The 17,853-nt window shown below is 38.7% G+C and overlaps 1 protein-coding gene across 1 annotated transcript in view; it reads right to left on the bottom strand.

Annotated features, from left to right (window-relative positions):
* Positions 1–17,853, bottom strand: part of DSCAM (DS cell adhesion molecule) — a 350,956-nt gene that overhangs the window by 322,639 nt on the left and 10,464 nt on the right. The window contains 4 exon segments of the mRNA XM_030915322.1: positions 212–487; positions 1,231–1,527; positions 9,743–10,018; positions 15,099–15,377. Coding sequence (XP_030771182.1) covers positions 212–487; positions 1,231–1,527; positions 9,743–10,018; positions 15,099–15,377 — 1,128 coding nt within the window.

Genomic DNA, 17,853 nt, shown 5'->3' on the forward strand with positions numbered 1-17,853 from the left:
CCACCTGGAGAGAAAATTAGATCAACTAAAGGTCCCGTGAAGATTCAGTCAGTAGTAAAGAGGACATCTCATGTTCTCTGTCATTCTTCACCCTGTACAATTATCCTGCTCTAAATAAGCAGATCGTAGATTACCCGACTTCAAATCATTGGTCTGGGAAGTAGTCGGGCTTTGGAATGAGATGTGTGGGAACCGGAAGAACCGGGCTTACCTTTCACGGTCACGTGGACGCTCTGGCTGGTGGAGAGTTGTGGTTGAACCAACACGTTGCACGTGTACTCCCCCTCGTCCACTTCCTTTTGCACATCCGAAAGTTTAAGAGTTCCATTGTTCTCAAATGCCACTTGGCGGTGGTTGAAAGGAAGCAGGTTGGAGTTCTTGTACCATTTAATGGAGTAATACGGGTAGCCAATCACACGACAGTGAATGTATGTGTCCCGTCCCGCTATTGCTGTGATGTTTTTCATTGGTCGAATGCTTGCAGGCCCTGGAGAGACACAAAGAAACTCTTGAAAATAATTTAAGGGTACATCTCATGTGGGGAAATGGGGACGCTTTTCCTTGAGTTAAAAATGTAGCTTCTATTCATGTAAGCACATCTTTTTCAGTTAAACAAATATTTTTGCATGTGGCATTTTCTACAAAGAAGGTTTTTCTTTCCTTTTCTTAAATTCAAATGAATTGAATGTTAAATACTTTATCTGCTACTTCTATGAAAATGTTTTGAATTAAAAATTACAAGATAAAAGGCAATTTAATTAATAGAAAGCAACTAGTCTACACTGGACAATCATGCACTTTTGGTGAAAATACTGGCAGCCATTGATCAATTGTTTAACTCTCTCTATAAAATCCAGGATGACGATGGAGGTTACGCCACGTTGCAGCATGAATGTAAGTTTAATACCATGTACATGAAGGTTTACCATGAATGTGGAAGAACCGAAGAGAAGGAGAAGGGAAAGGGCATGCAGAGCATAAACCAGGAAAGGAAACATCAGGTGAACGGATCTAGAGTAAAAAAGAACAAGCTGACTACAGAAACCGAAATGCCATTTCCAACATTAACCCAGTCAGTGCCATTCCTGAGTAGGAAGGAGAGGGTAGGAAATGGAAAGCAACAGTTAATCCGCTCTGGCATTCCAAGACCCAGCTCGGTGCATGCAGAAATCTTCTTCTCCACTACAATGAGTTATGTGTGTTTTTTCGAGGAGCTGATTTGACAAGCACCTCTTACGTTTATTCGAGCCTGGTACAGGACGACTCCCGCCGAGTTGTTGGCAGTGCAGCGGTAGACTCCCCCGTCCCGGACCTGGGAGCTGGAGATGTTCAGGTAGCTGACCACGTTCCCCTCCGACGTGATCATCTGGCTGATGCGGTGACTGCCACCCTTGAGAATGGGGTCGTCGTCCAGCGTCCACGTGATCGTGGGCAAAGGTGTTCCCTTCACGTTGCACATAAGGGAAACTGGCTCTGCCGGACTCACCACCTTTTCACTAAAGGCAGAAATAATTTTGGGAGTTCCATCTGCAGGAAAACAAATTATGGAAGAAAGTGGCACATACAAATAATTAAAGAACTTCCAAGTACATTTCTTTAATGTCTAGGAGGTAGATGTCGTAGTTGTTCAACATTACCGAAAAAGTCTGGTTTTATTGATAAAGCAAAACGTTAATCAGAACAAGAGTTCACTATTTTCAAAACAGGTAAGCATAGCATTAGCAAGCTCTCATAAACTGTTGCTATATTTCCTGACTGACCTAAGAGGAATGGTAATACAACTCAGATGTTCGGGTTAAACAGTGACAGCTCCCAAGAAGTCCCTAGTTTAAAACTGGTGTTTCCTCACACAAAGTTATAAACACAGGGAAAATCCACATCCGCTCACCCCCACAAACAGTCACTTTATCTGTTAGGCTGGTGCAAGAGTGACTGCAAAAAGTAATGGCCAAAACAGCAAATACTTTTGCACCAACCTAATACTTCCTCAAGGTATTGGGGATTTTCTCACTAGGGAATTGTTTACAGGAATAAAGGAAACTACTGGGAGATTGATGATCTCATCTTCATCATTTTCTCATAAGAAATCCTCTTTTACAGCTTTAATTACAAATGGTAACTGCATGCAAACTTCCATGAAGTCTCTGAGAATGAGCAGAAGCTAAATAAAGTTTGCATTAAATGCCGTGTATTAAAAACCTCTAAAGATTCCTTAAGTAGGGTGGGTACTTAAGCATGTTTTAAATGTCTCTAAAAGTAACTTAAGTAGGCCGGTCATATAATTTAACATCCAACCTGGGACACTTTTGAGGCTGAAACAGAAACAACTACTAATTATGCCAAGAGAACAGGCATGACCCAGAACTGTCGCAGGCAAACTAGGATCTTAATCTTAGAGAAGTCTCCATAGAAATTTTCAGTATGTTGACATAGATCAAATTTTCATATTCCATTGTTTTTCTATCATCCATATGGGTTTTTTCTCTTATTATATATAGTTACAAATGCATGTTTCTTTTATACATGTTTTTCCATTTATAAAAAGCAATACATGCATATTAAAGGAAATGTATGAAAATCAGAAGAAAAGTTACCAATAGGTCAGCCAGCCTCAGGCATACAAATCAACACTGTGACACATTTTTTCTAGGCATAAGTGGGTCATTTTGACATAATTGTAATCACATGCCACAGGATTTCTGAGTCTGGTAAGAGACCTTGCTGGAGGGGACATTTTTTATTTTTTAAAAGAATTTTTGTGTTCAATTAAAGGGTTGTCCCACAACGAAAGGTAAGAATGACTAGACTTTTTTTTTTTTTAATTTTTATTATAAAAAATGTATCTCCATTTTTGAATATCTTTCTTCTTGAAAACTGGAAAGCATTATAAACAAAAACAAAGGAGGCAAGCAAAATTTAGGATAGCTTGCAATTCCACTAGGGAAAGGCAACAGTTAATGCTTAATAGTTCCATATATCCTTGAGGAAAGTGCCACTCACTCCCCCAAAACCTTGGGGCCTAGTTCTTGGCCGGGAAGGCCAGTTATGTAGGGTCTTCATGATGGTGGGGCTGTGCTGCAGCACTTCCCTCCACCCCTCTACCGTCTACTCCTTCCCAAATTCCTGAATCTCACTTATTCATTCCAGCTCATGTTTCAGGTGGCTGGACAAGGCCCTGGAGTTTGTTTTCTCCAAGATATGCTCATAAGTAGCATATTGCAGTGTCCTTGGGTTGTAAGCATTTTGTCTCTTACTGTCAGAGATGCAAAAGAAAACTTTAAAATATTAACATGCAAAATCGATGCTTTCGTCTTTAACGCACTGCAGACGTTGCCTCATTACGTCCTGTGTTTCATTTTATGGAGAAGTTAGATGTCATCATGATTGCTATTCATTGTCCGTGATCATTCGTTAATGTTTAGGACTACTGGAGTTATTTCACGTGTCCTTCATAATTCCGTGGCTTTTGTAAAATGTGTTTAGCTGTAGATTTCTTTTCACTCATTTTTACATTAAGCTCTGAAAAGTCATGGGTTTAGCAAAGTGTTCTTTGGTTATACTTCTCTTTTTGTAGGTAAATTTTACATACAGTGAATTATGTAGATCTTAAGTATACAGCTTAGTTTTGCTAAATATACACACCAGAGTAACCACCAAAACGATCAAGACATAAAACATTTCCATCACCAAAATTCCCTAAGGGCTCCTTTCAATAAATCCCCATCCAACATAGATCACTGCTGTGATTCCTCTTAGGATGTGCTGGTTTTGCCTGTGCTTGAAGAAACATAATAATAGAGTATGCATGCTTTATACGTGCATATATTTCATCATAACCAGCGTACACTTAGAATATAATTAGAAGATGTGACTTTGGAACAGTACTATTATCTAACACACTGTCCACAGCAAAATTCTGTCTGTTGACCACTAATATCTTTCGTCACTGTTTTTTTCCAGTGCAGTCTATGTCACCCATTATTTGTGTTTCATGTCATTTCAGTCTCTTTTCATCTGGAATATTCTTCAGCCTCTTTTGTGTTTCTTGAGTTTTATATTTTTGAAGAGTAATTTTGTAGTCAGTTGCTGAAATTGGGTTTGTCTCATATTTCCTCATGACTAAATGCAGGTTGTGTATTTTTCCCAGAAATACCATGGAAGGCACCTGTTTTATGTACCTATTGGCCATCCGTGTGCTTCCTTTAGTGAGTATCTGCTCAAATCTTTGGCCATTGTTATATTAGACTGTTTGCCTTTTTGTTCTTGATTTGTTGTGGAATACAACAAATTTAAATCTTTAAGTATTTGAAATACAAGGAAAAAAATATATAGTATCTATGTCAGATATCTTATAATGATCTAATACATTTGTCAGATATCCTATAGAGATTATATATATCTGTCAACATATATATATAGCACATATATTTGTGTGTGTATAAAATATTTTATCCCAGTCTGTGGTTGCCTTTATCTTGTCTTAATAATGTACTTGTGTTGACATTTAGTGCTTTCTGTGTCCTAAGAAATTGTTACCTATTTGCAAATCATGAAGAATTATTCTATGTTTTCTTGTAGAGACTGGATTGCTTTATACTTTATATTCAATTCTATATGGATAGCAACTTAATTCTTTGTGGATATGAAGTGTGATGTAGGGATTAATACTCATTCTTTGCCATACGTTTATTGAGTTGTTTCAATGTTAATTTGTTGAAAAGGTACATATGTGTGTGTGTGTATTTTTTTTTTTTTTTTTTTTTTTGAGACAGTGTCTCCCTCTGTTGTCCTTGGTGTAGCACAATCTTCCAAGTAGCTGGGACTGCAGGTGCACACCACTACACCTATTTTTCTTTTCTTTCTTTTTTTGTAGAGACGAAGTTTTGCCATGTTTCTCAGGCCAGCCTCAAACTCCTGGGCTAAAGGGATCTCCCTGCCTCAGCCTCCCAAAGTACTAGGATTACAGGCACAAGCCACCGTGCCCTGGTTTTGCTTGAAATCACATTTATCATTTTACAGAGAATTGTTAACTTAAGAATATTTAGTTTTCTAATCCTTGAATATGGTATATCTTTTCAATTATTTAGGTTATTTCAATTTTATATTAGCAGAGTTTTGTATTTTTGTATGTTGAAATCTTTCACATTTGTTTTAAATATATTCCTATCTTATGTTTTATGTTATTGTAAATGAAAGTTTCACAATACTAGTTTCCAATTGTTTGTTCTCAGTATACAGAAATAAAATTGCATTTTGTATATTATTCTTATATCCAATGACTTTTTAAACTCACTTTTAGAAATTGCTTTATTGTTTCCTTGTCATATTCTTTGTAAACAACAATGCCTATAATTAAGACAGCTGCAAATTTTCCCTTTCCAAACTCCATGTATTTTATTTCTACTCAAGTCTAACTAGGGCTGCTAGTATAATGTTGAATAGAAGTCGTGGATGTGGGCATCCTTGCCTTGGTCTCAATCTTAAATGAAAACCATTTAGTGTTTAACCAGTAAGTATGATTTTAGCTGTAGATTGTTCACAGATGCCACTTATCTGGTCAAGGATGCTCTCCAGAGTCTCCAGTTTGCTGGAGATTCTTTATGCTGAATGGATGCAAGTTTCATCAAATGATTTTTTCTGTATATATTGAGATAATCAATTGGATTTGCTCCCTTATTCTATTAATATAATCACTTACACAGATTAGATTTTTAATGTTCTTCCAATCTTGCATTTACAAGATAAGCTCCGTTTACACACACACACACATCTATATCTATGTGGGTGTATATGTTTTAAATTACGTCTACTAAAAGTTAAGATTGCAGTACTTTATGTGAAATGTAAGAACCCTGCAACAAATAATTCTTCCCTTTTTGTTATTACATCTATTTATTGTATTAACTCTATAATAAAGTGTTGGTATTGTATTGTATTGTACTTTTAGAGATGGAGTCTCACTCTGTCGCCCAGGCTGGAGTGCAGTAGCAGGATCTCGGCTCACTGCAACCTCCACCTCCTGGGTTCAAGCTATTCTCCTGCTTCTGCCTGTGGTTGGGATTACAGGCACATGCCACCACACCTGGCTAGTTTTTGTATTTTTATTAGAGATATTTTGCCATGTTGGCCAGGCTGGTCTCAAATTCCTGACCTCAAGTGAGCCGCCTATCTCTGCTTCCTAAAATGCTGGGATTACAGGTGTGAACCACAGCACATGGCCAAGTGTGGTAATGTTATAATGTTATAATCATCAATTGTTTAAAGAAATTAAAAAATAAAACACAATTTTGCTAAATATTTACTAATATGTTTACCATTTCTCATGGTATTTGTTCCTATAGATATGTTTCCATTTTATGTTCCGTTTCTGTTCCATGTTATCTATATCCTATAGATGTAAGTGTTCATTCTCTACATCCGGCATGACTTCATTTATCATTTCCTAATGTGCAGGGCTGCTGACATCATATTCTTTCACCTTTTTATTACTGAAAATATCTTTATTTTGCCTTCATTTTTAAAGCCTGTTGTTGTTGGGTTTTTTGCTATAGAAGTCTACGTTGGCAGGGCTTGTGTCTTTGTTTTTTGTTTTTTCTTCAATATTTTAAAGATGTTGCTCCATTGTCTCCTGTCCTCCAAAATATCTGATGAATCATCCACCATTTGTTCTTGATGTCCCCTTTATGTAATATTTTTCCTCCCTCAGATTTTTAAGTTTTTCTCTTTATCTTTGGTTTTCACCAGCTTAACTCTGATGTACTGACATAGAATTTTCTTTGTGTTTATTTTTGGAGTGTGCTGAGTTTCTTAGATCTGCAACCTTACTTTTATGCCAAAGTTGATAAAACTAAGGTCATTATCTCTTTGAATACTTTTTTCTTCCGCATTCCGTCTCCTATTTTTCTTGGCCTCTAATCATATGTGTCTGTCAGGTTATCTGATGATGTCCTACTTGTCACTGAAGCTCTAATCATTTTCTTTGTAGTCTTCTTTCTCCCCATGCTTCAGATTGGATAATTCTCTAAGATTTATCTTCAAGTTCACAGATACTTTCTTTTTCCTTCTCTACTCTTGTATTAAAGCAAATATGGTGATTTTTTTCATTTCTATGGATTCTTTTCAACAGTTTCAATTTCTCTGTTGGTCTTTCCCATACATTCCCTCTTTCAGTCCATATTTTCCTGTAAGTTATTGAACATATTTTAAATAGCAGCTGTAAAGTCCTTGTCTGCCAGTTCTAACGTCTGGGTCCTCTCATGATTTGTTTCTACTGCTTGCTTTGTCTTGTGTCCTTTGGTTGCAGAGTCCTGTTTTTTGTACGTCTAATTATTTTTTTTATTGCACACTTGCATTCTCCCCCCCCCCCCCCCATTTTTGGAGTTCAGATGTGTCCTCAGTGGAAGAGGACACTCCCCAATTTGCTTTTGGTGTCTCTCAAGTGTCTATATATACTTTTGCTTTTCCCAAAGTTTCTTGTTTTTTATCGTCTTGGGAGTTAGTCTGATATATGCTATTTTACCATTCCCAGAACTGGAAACCTTTATTATTCTTTTTTAAAAATCATTCCACTTTCCAGGTATTATGGTTTTATCCTGAATCTATAGTTATTAAATTCCATTTTATAGCCTCACAGGAATATTCCCAGATTCTCCATTGTATCTATGGTCAGTCCTAGTTCATAGTATTACAATTTTTTTATAATTTTACTTTAATCCATCACTATTTCAGTGAGAATAATTGGAGTATTTTTGTTTTCCACAGGAAATTAGCCAGACACTCTTTTAAAGCAGGTACTAGATATGTATTTGTAATTCCATTTCTGCTTTCTTTTGCTACATTAGCACTGTCATCTCTCAGAAGAGAAAAAAATAAAGTGAAGCTTCTTGTCCTGAATGGAAGCTGACATGCGACAAATAAATCCGCGAGTGTGCTGGCGGTGCTCCTCGGCCCCCTTTTTAGTTCAAGTGACAGGCTCTTTTGGAGATGAAAGCAGACATTATTTTCCCAGGGAGACCTGAGTGTCTTTGAAATCTTTCTTGCTGTCACTCTGATAACCTGAACTCTTCTGACATCATTATGGATTATCAATATGGTCTTTAGGTTTTCTTAGTTGCACGAAATGGTTGCCGAGGTAACTGGGCCTAGACAGGTAATCTCTCCCTTTTCTACAAAGAATCTAAAAATAGTGACTATGTAAGGACTAGAGTGCATCATCATTAGCAAACTGGTTCTGCACAAATTGATTACTTTCTTCACTTAATTATTATACGGAACACAGTGTCAGGCATTTAATATGAATACCATGCTTACAGCTAATTTCACCTCTGCTTTAAAAATCTCACTGTCTGCAATGAAACGACTGAATCAAAATAGGAATCTCATTGCTAAGCCTGCGACTTCTTAAAAAATTAGCTAAGGTTAAAAAAGAATAACAGAAATATGCTCTTATAATCAAGACATATTTAAACTTATTTTCATATATCAATGTGTTTTATTTGTTCTCCCTTTAGGCTATATCAAAATCATTTTATTATTTTAATCAATTGATATCAGATGAATTTTAAATTATATAGAAGGACATAATTTCCAACGAGACACACAAATACATAGATAGAAGCTAGTTCAATCATGTAGTGATAAATATATGTTGCCCGTGATAGCTTCTTTCTCTGGCTGACTGATAAGCTTGAAGATTTAGTATGCAGTAACCAGTAAAAAAAAAAAAAAAAAAAAAAAAAAAAAAAAAAAAGCAAACCGTATCACATACCTAAAACCTGTTATTATACCACAAAATAATTCCTCACAGATTTCATTTACTTAAATCTGTGAACATTTGGATGGATCTAGGGACAACTGCACCAAACAGATGCCATTTTTTCACTCCACCAACCACTGTATTGACATTTCGCTCTGCATTCTGAATCTGAAGTTGTACTTCTCCACTGGAGGCTACTGCCCACACCCCACCCAGCGAACACTTGGCAATGTCTGGAGACATTTTTGGTTGTAACAACTTGGAGGAAGGTGCTCCTAGCATACATCTAGTGGAAAGGGGCCAAAGATGCTGCTAAAGATCCCACAACACATAAAAAAGTTTCCCAAGATGCCTATTATCCCAGCACTTTGGGAGGCTGAGGCAGGCAGATCACCTGATCAGAAATTCGGGACCAGCCTGACCAACATGGAAAATCCCCATCTCTACTAAAAATACAAACTTAGCCAGGTGTGGTGGCTCATGCCTGTAATCCCAGTTACTTGGGAGGCTGAGGCAGGAGAATGGGTTGAACTGAGGAGCTGGAGGTTGCGATGAGCTGAGACTGCGCCATTGCACTCCAGCCTGGGCAACAAGAGCGAAACTCCATCTCAAGAAAAAAAAATAAGAAAAAAGTTCCCCAAGCAAGGCATTCTTTGAAAGACCCTGGTCTAGAGATGAATGATCAACAAAATTGTTAATTGTCGTTTCTTCTAAGATTTCAATCTTGGCAAATAACTTACAACTAACGAGTGGGTAACATTTATGTTACTTTACATTACTTCTAATATGAAACCATTTCATTCTCATCAGAACTTTCTCTCCCATTTGCCTGATTAGCTTGAAAAATTAGGGTAGAGTAGTAGCCGGTGGGACAGACAGAGAGCCCAGAACTGAGCGATCAGCACTGCTTTGCCCTGTCTTCTTCTTTTCTGAGTGCTCTGGGTTTGGGTTCTTTTTCAGCCATACCCTGCAATGAGGCCCACTGACCTTCAAGGACCACCTGCACATAGTCTTGAGCGGACAGCTTGTCCTTGCGCACAAAGCACTGGTATGCGCCCCCGTCACTTTTGACCATGTGATCCATAATAAGGTTTTCGTGGTTGATCCCTGTGATCCTCACATTTTTTCCAGGGTTGAGGATTTCACCATTGCGGTACCAGGAGAGTTCCTGGTCCTCAGTTCCTGTCACGGTGCAGGACAAGGAAACTTGGCTACCCACGCTGCTTTTAACCTTCCTGGGACTGATGGTGGCTTTCAGTGGCTCTGGAGGTTTTAGTAAGAGAGAGAGAGAAAGAAAAGGTAAAAACATCACTGGATAGCATTTGGACAACAGGCTGGACTTTCAACAAAGCAAGTGCATCACTGCAGTCATACTCCACACAGTTCCTACGAGCTATATTATTTCACAGAGGAACATTTTGTTTGGGAACATCCTCTTCGCTATTTTTTATTTCTGGCTTTATTTCTCTATGCAACAAATGGAATAATGTTGGTCAAACTGCCTTCTCACTGAGTCTATGTGAGGATGTTGATATAAATCCACTGACAATAAGAAATGCAGGCCGGGCACAATGACTCACGCCTCTAATCCCAGCACTTTGGGAGGTCAAGGCGGGCAGATCACGATATCAGGAGATCGAGACCATCCTGGCTAACACGGTGAAATTCCATCTCTACTAAAAATACAAAAAATTAGCCAGGCGTGGTGGGGGGGCACCTGTAGTCCCAGGTACTTGGGAGGCTGAGGCAGGAGAATGGCATGAACCTGGGAGGTGGAGCTTGCAGTGAGCCAAGATCGTGCCACTGCACTCCAGCCTGGGCGACAGAGTGAGATTCTGTCTCAAAAAAAAAATGCAATGTGCTGGCTACCAATAGTGACATAAGTATTGAACATGGAACATATAAATCCTAATTTGCCTTGAGCCAAGGTGGCACTGGTGGGTTTACCCTGGGCCATTCTCACACACATGTATACTCACTCATATGCCATATGTGGTTTACCAAGGGCCAATAACACACAACTGTGGGGAAAAAACCAACCAACCAACCAACCAACCAATAGGTTGGTATTAGAATTTGTGACCATGAAACAGAGATTTTCTTTAAAATGAGGCTGAGTGATTTAGACAGGGATGAAAATTTCATCCTCACCTTCCCATGTTTTCAATTCAACAACCCTAATCCAATGTAGAAAGCATTCACTGAGCATCTGTCACGTGCCAAGGATGAGGTTAAACTCACAGGCAAGAAAAACGGAATAATATTTATGGTGCAACTAGCATGTGCTATAAAATTATTGACTACCTTTCATAGGTCATTGGAATCAGCCTTCTCCTAATCCTGTAATTTTTGTTATCTCCATTTTACAAAACAGAAAATGGTTATTTCAGAGAGCTTAAGTAACTCAGCCAAATCCCATCAACAGGTAAATGGCAAAACAAAACAAAACAAAATTTTTGGTGAAAGACATAGAGTTACAGATTTTTAAAGGTCAGAAAGTGCTGAGCAGGAAAAATCTGATGAAAATCCTGTCTAGTCATATTACAAATTATAGAAAACCAAAAATAAAGAGATTATTTAAGGCAGACAGCAAAAATGGCAAATGACATATAGAGAAACAAAGATCTTAATGCCTCTGATTGCTTAACAGACGCACATGGAGGACAGAAGACAGATAAATACATCTTTTAAATTAACAAACATCTCTTGTAGATGGCAGATGGCTAAGATTTGCTTTTTAATCCATTCTGGTAATCTTCTCCTTTTGCTAGTGTTATTATTTCACTTAAAGTTCTGGGATACATGTGCTGAACGTACAGGTTTGTTTACACCTTATACAAAAATTAACTGAAGGTGGATTAAAGATTTAAATGTAAAATGCTAGAAAAAAACCTAGGCAATACCATTCAGGACATATGCATGGACAAAGACTTCATGACTACTTCATGACTACAACACCAAAAGCAACTGCAACAAAAGCCAAAATTGACAAATGGGATCTAATTAAACTAATAAGCTTCTACTCAGCAAAAGAAACTATCATCACAGTGAACAGGCAACCTACAGAATGGGAGAAAATGTTTGCAATCTATCCATCTGACTGAGGTCTAATATCCAGAATTCTCAAGGAACTTAAACAAATTTATAAGAAAAAAACAACCCCATCAAAAAGTGGGTGAAAAAAGTTTTTTTACCCCGGTTGTTCCTAACTTTTCATCTCACCACACTTTGTTTTCAAGGAGCTCAGTCTTCTAGGTTGATAAGAAAAGGCAATAAATGGCTGTAATAACCAATCAGAGTGATGCAAGGGCCATTAGAGAGATAGCACATGTGGAGGAGGGTGGTTGGGAAGAGCAGGAAATCCAGATACCAGGAATGGATAGAACTGAGACCAGTCAGAATGGAAAGAAGGAATCACAGAGATTGGGAACCACATGAATTAAGGCAGGGAGCAGGGGCATGTTTGGGAGTTTCTGATTCATTTTGGATGCAACAGAGAATCCCTGAGAGTTTGGAATTAAACAAAGATAACTAAAGAAGGCATTCAAAAATGCTTAGCAAATAAGTCTTTTTTTTTTTTTTCCCCCGGGAACAGGGCCTTGCTCTGTCACCTAGGCTGGAGTGCAGTGGCACAATCATAGCTCACTGTAGCCTGAAACTCCTCCTCCTTTCTGCCTCAGCCTCCTGGGTAGCTGGGACTACAGGCACAAGCCATTGCACCCAGCTCAAACATACTTTTAATGGAATCACTAGGTCAAAGGTCTTTCGATAAATAAGGGTGAGGAAAACCGGTCAGTGAAGACATTACACATGTCTAGTGTAGGTACAATTAAGATCCAATCTAAGGCCGGACAGAAGTTGAGAACAGAGCTGAGTAACTGTGAGATTCAGTTTGCATCACTTGGCAGGACTCGGCAGGACATGGCAGGACTTGGCAGGATGTAGAAAGGAAAGGCTTAAAGAGCACCCAAGATTTCATGTTTGCATCTGATGGATGACAGGGAGGAAGATGCTGGTAATAACAAGAGCCACTTGGAAGGAAGAGGTGGTGGAGAGTTTAGTTTGGTATCCGACACTGTTGTTTTGAAGTGCCAGCGAAATTTCTGAAAGAAAGCTGGTTGACACACTTGTCTGACACTCAGGAAGGAAGCCAAGGCTACAAGTACAGATTCAGAGCTTGTTTTCAGAGGCAAGGAATTTGGAGCTCTACAAATGAAACAGAGCCTAAGGAAAAGGGAAGCGCTTGACAAGAAGACAGTTCTGAATTTGGAGTCCAAGAGAATGCTTTCCAATAGAGAAGAGAGACGGGAACGAGGAAGCTGTTTTCTTCTGCAGCTAGAAGAAGCAGTCAGAAGGGAGGCAGAGAACATTCCAGAAGCACTGGAGAATCACCTAGATGTGGAAGAAGAGAACAATGATAAAAATAAGCACATTAATAATAAAGGCTTTTAAAATATAGGTAGCGATAAACGCCTTTAGAGAGAGAGCAGTAACACACTCTGAGTTGAGAAGGAGACAGGAGGAGAATGGGGAACAACACATCTTTGCGGATGGAGGCTAAGAGAGATGGGAAGTGTTAGATAACCAAGTATTAGGAAATAATCTTTTATGTGGAGGAAGCAACATTAGTAATGTGACTTGCAATAAGGAAAGGAATGGTTTGTGCAGGAATTAGGAAGAAGTCAGATTTAGCAGGAATAGGTTTTTATTATCCCATTTATGCCTGAGGTTGCAATTTTTTTTTTTTTTTTTTTTTTGAGATGGAATCTTGCTCTGTCGCCCAGGCTGGAGTGCAGTGGTAAGATCTCGGCTCACTGCAAGCTCCGCCTCCCAGGTTCATGCCATTCTCCTGCCTCAGCCTCCCAAGTAGCTGGGATTACAGGCGCCCGCCACCACGCTCAGCCAATTTTTTTTGGTATTTTTAGTAGAGACGGGGTTTTACCATGTTAGCCAGGATGGTCTTGATCTCCTGACCTTGTGATCTACCTGCCTCAGCCTCCCAAAGTGCTGGGATTACAGGCGCGAGCCACCGCGCCCGGCCATAAGTGGGTTTTAATGCAAAACAAGTGGAAATACAACCAGACAGATTTGCTTGAGATGCCTTCAGTACTATCCTAAGATATAAACTTTATTCAGCAGAGAACAGGGAGCTAGGAGAGGTCTTTTAACATATAAGAGACTTTGAGCCTGTGGCTGGCTGTCCAATGCTGCATATTTTATCCACATGATTCTTCAGCATAGAAGTGTAACTGTGGATTTTATCATCCATTTCTTTCTAATCCCAGACTAAACATGTTCAAATATTTGCAGGACTCAGGTTAGACAGCCTGTTCCAGATAGTCATTTGGATATTTAATGTAAATATATTCTCTTAGGCTGGTATTATGCTAAGGCAGTCTACACTCAGGTCGACATTGAAGAGTAAGTTCCATAAACAGGGCTAGGGCTGGGCGGGGAGGTGGAGGGGGAAGTAAAACACTTCTATTTTCAGTGTGAGATTCCTGTGGTTAAATCTGTTCAATTTAGTTCATCAAGTAAAAATATATTTTCAAAAAAGGAGCATTATATTGGCAACTAAGACCTCCTCTCTGACCAAGGCTCTGCCTTCCTTTACTGGCCATGTGATCTTGAGTAATTCACTTTAATTTGGTTTCTGCATAAGCAAAATTGAGGGTGTTTGAGTAGATTAGATTGTGACCCTGCAATCACATCCCTCCTTCCTCCAAATCTGCCTTCAGTATCCTTCTCAACACATTCCTCAAGGCAGCCAAGGCAATCAATAATCAATGGAAGATCAAATATATTCATCATATTTGGAGTAGATGATCTAAAATACCAGGCACGAGTCTAATATTTGGGTATGTTTGAGCCCCATACTTTGGCTAATAGCCTTATTTAGAAATTTAATGCAGAAATGGTCTGGAAACAGACAAAGGACAACTGCTTTGATTGGTATCATCACTTGTGCTGAAAGAACAATCCTACCCTTTCGCTCGGTTCATTTTTAGAGAGACTAGCTTTTGTGAATTCATCAGCTAGGAAGTGTTATCTTGAAATCGTATCTTGGAAATGTAATAGTCTGTGGCCTAATGGAACTCACAGAGATTTGGGGATCAGACAGACTTCAAATCAAATCTGACACCTAAGACTCTCCAGTTGTGTAACCTTGGGGAATTCATCTGAGCATTAATTTTCACATCTGTAAAATGAGGTTTCTGTTGATCTCAGCTGGACTCTTTTGGGAGTTAATGGAAAGCTACAGAGAAAACATGGAGATTCGATTATAACAGGAGCTCCATCAATGGAAGCCAACACCACCTTTGCAAGTTACCGTCCAACTTACGTTTCACGTACAGGCGGCCTATCACCTTAGCCGTTCCGTATCTGTTGGACACTTCACACACATAGCTGCCTGAGTCCGAGGGGCGAATGTTCTCAATGAGCAGCCCCGTTACGGTCTTCTGGAACCTCCCTGAAAGTTCCAGGGGCATGTTGTCCTTCAGCCAGCGGTAATCTGGCTCAGGGTGCCCAAGCGCTTTGCAAGGCAGCTCCACACGCTGCCCAGCCATGGCTTTGCGATGGTCAAACCCATCCAGTATGGATGGGGCTGAGTTCGCTGGGTCTGTAGGAGAAATAAAAACTCTTAGAGACAGTGAATGAGGAGTTGAAGTGGTCATTTAGAATTGTAGGACTTCATGTATAATTTAAACTGGTGCATCATACCAACTATTGATACAGATCTGTAAGATTTTATAAGTGAAAAGAAAAAGAAATGCCCTATTCATACAATTTATTTTCTGCTCAGAATTTACAAAAGGTTGAACACTGGTCAGAGCTTCTGTTGGTCATTCCCCAGTAAATTGAAGCCAGAATGAGCAGGCTTCAACAAGAGCTGTCAGCTCAGGCTAAGAATCAGATTATCTTTTCATAACTGGGAATGTCAGAATTCTCTTTAAAAGATCCTTAATGGGTATAAATATGCAATTTGAGAGAAGAAATAAGACACAGTGGTAGATAGATCAGTGGAATGACTATGGTTTGCAATTATCTATTGTGTATTTCAAAATAGCTAGAACAGAAGAATTGAAATAATTATAGTTTAAAGAAAAGCCAAACGTATAATGTGATGAATATCCCAAGTACACTGATTTGATTTTAACAAATTATACGAATACATGATCACATGTACCCCAAACTATGTGTATCTATTATGCATCAATAAAATATCATAAAAATTAATAAAATAAATAATTTTTTAAGATAGTGGCTCACTCTGTAGCTCAGGTTGGAGTGCAGTGGTGCAATGATTGCTCACCACAGTCTCAAACTCCTAGGTTCAAGTGATCCTCCTGCCTGGGCCTCCCAACATGCTGGGATTACAGGCATGCACCACCACACCCAGCTTAAATAAATTTAAACAGAAAAAAAGAGCAACACTAGCAGAAATAGCTGTTTACCTTTAGTAAAATTTATTGTACAAGAGAAAGAGTTTTACACATAGCTTTTGAATTTTAAAACATTTTATTTCTTCATTTCCCAAATATGTTTTGATCCTCCAGTGTAGACCAGCACAGAGTTAGGCACTAATGGGAGAGTGGTGGATGAGACAGGTGTCTTCTTGGGGCTCATGTTCTGTTGGGTGGGTGGGTGTTGGGGAGCAAGCAACACATTAGCAAGCAAATAAAGATAATTTGTAAAAAGTGTAGTTAAAGAAAGAAAAAGAGGGCATAACAGAGTGAAGTCCACATGTTATGGGTGTGGAGGCAGCCAGGAGTTCTTAAGATATGATCCTCAGGGACAGATTCTCTGAGAAGATGGTATTTGAGGTCAGGTGAATAAGCACTATCAACAACATGTGGCATAGCAAGACAATGGATTAGCAAGAAGCAGCTTGCAAATGATGACTTATGACTTATGACATGGCCTTGTATAATTTGCCTGTTCTGTGACATCATCTTGAACCAGGTGAGGAATTTGATAAAATATTCTCAAGAACTGGGTCTGTGGAAACCACGCAGCTCAATGTCCTTCAAGTTTGTTTGAATGCAGTGATGTTCCCAAGGTCATAATCTTTGCATGACTATGAAGAATATAAAATATAGCACCTGATCGGATGCTAAATATAAAACTCAGTGTTCTCTCCCTGCTGTCTCTTCTAATTCATCCTGTTTAGAACTTGCATGAACCAACACCCTTGCGTTCCACATGGATATTACAGAAGAGTTATAGACTCCTGCGTCCTGAAATTTTCTTGTCTTTGCCTCAGTAAGAAAAATGCCATGACTTTTTTGATCTACCTGCAATAAATCTGATGGTCAAGGAATGGATATCCACTGTCCTATCAAATGAGAGCCATCTGGAACTTTGTATTTTGTGACGAACATCTCGCTATTTGTCCCATCCCCTAGTCCCTGGCAACCCCCATTCTATTCCCTGCTTCTCTGTGTTTGACTTTTTTAGATTTCACATGTATGTGAGAAAAGACAATGTTTGTCTTTCTGTGCATGGCTTACTTCACTTAGCATAATGCCCTTCAGGTTCATCGATGTCATTGCAAATGGAAAGATTTCCTTCTTTTTTTAAGGCTGAATAATATTCCTTTGTGTATATAGGAATAATATTCATATGCGTGTGTATATGTAAATGAACACTTAAGTTTTTTTCATATTCTGACTGTTGTGAATGATTCTGCAATAAACATGGGAGTGCAGATACCTAATTTCATTTCCTTTGGATATATACAGAGTGGGATTGCTAGATCATATGGTAGGTAAAAGGGTATAAAGTTTCAGTTATGCCAGATGAATAGGTTCTGGAGGTTTATCTCAAAGACAGTTGATTTTAAACGTTGTCATCACATCACACACATACATACACATACAAATGGTAACTATGTGAGGCAATAGATATGTTATTTTGCTTGACAGTGGTGTGTGTGTATATATATATGTATGTATATATTTATATGCATAGTGAACATCACATTGTATACCTTAAATATATTCAATTTTCATTTTTCAATACCTCAATTAACCTGGAGGAAAAATAAACTTTAGCCAAGGAGATGTAAGAGGTGAAAATGTGTGGATTTGTAGGAA

Source organism: Rhinopithecus roxellana, chromosome 13, assembly GCF_007565055.1.
Source record: "Rhinopithecus roxellana isolate Shanxi Qingling chromosome 13, ASM756505v1, whole genome shotgun sequence".
Lineage (NCBI taxonomy): Eukaryota > Metazoa > Chordata > Mammalia > Primates > Cercopithecidae > Rhinopithecus > Rhinopithecus roxellana.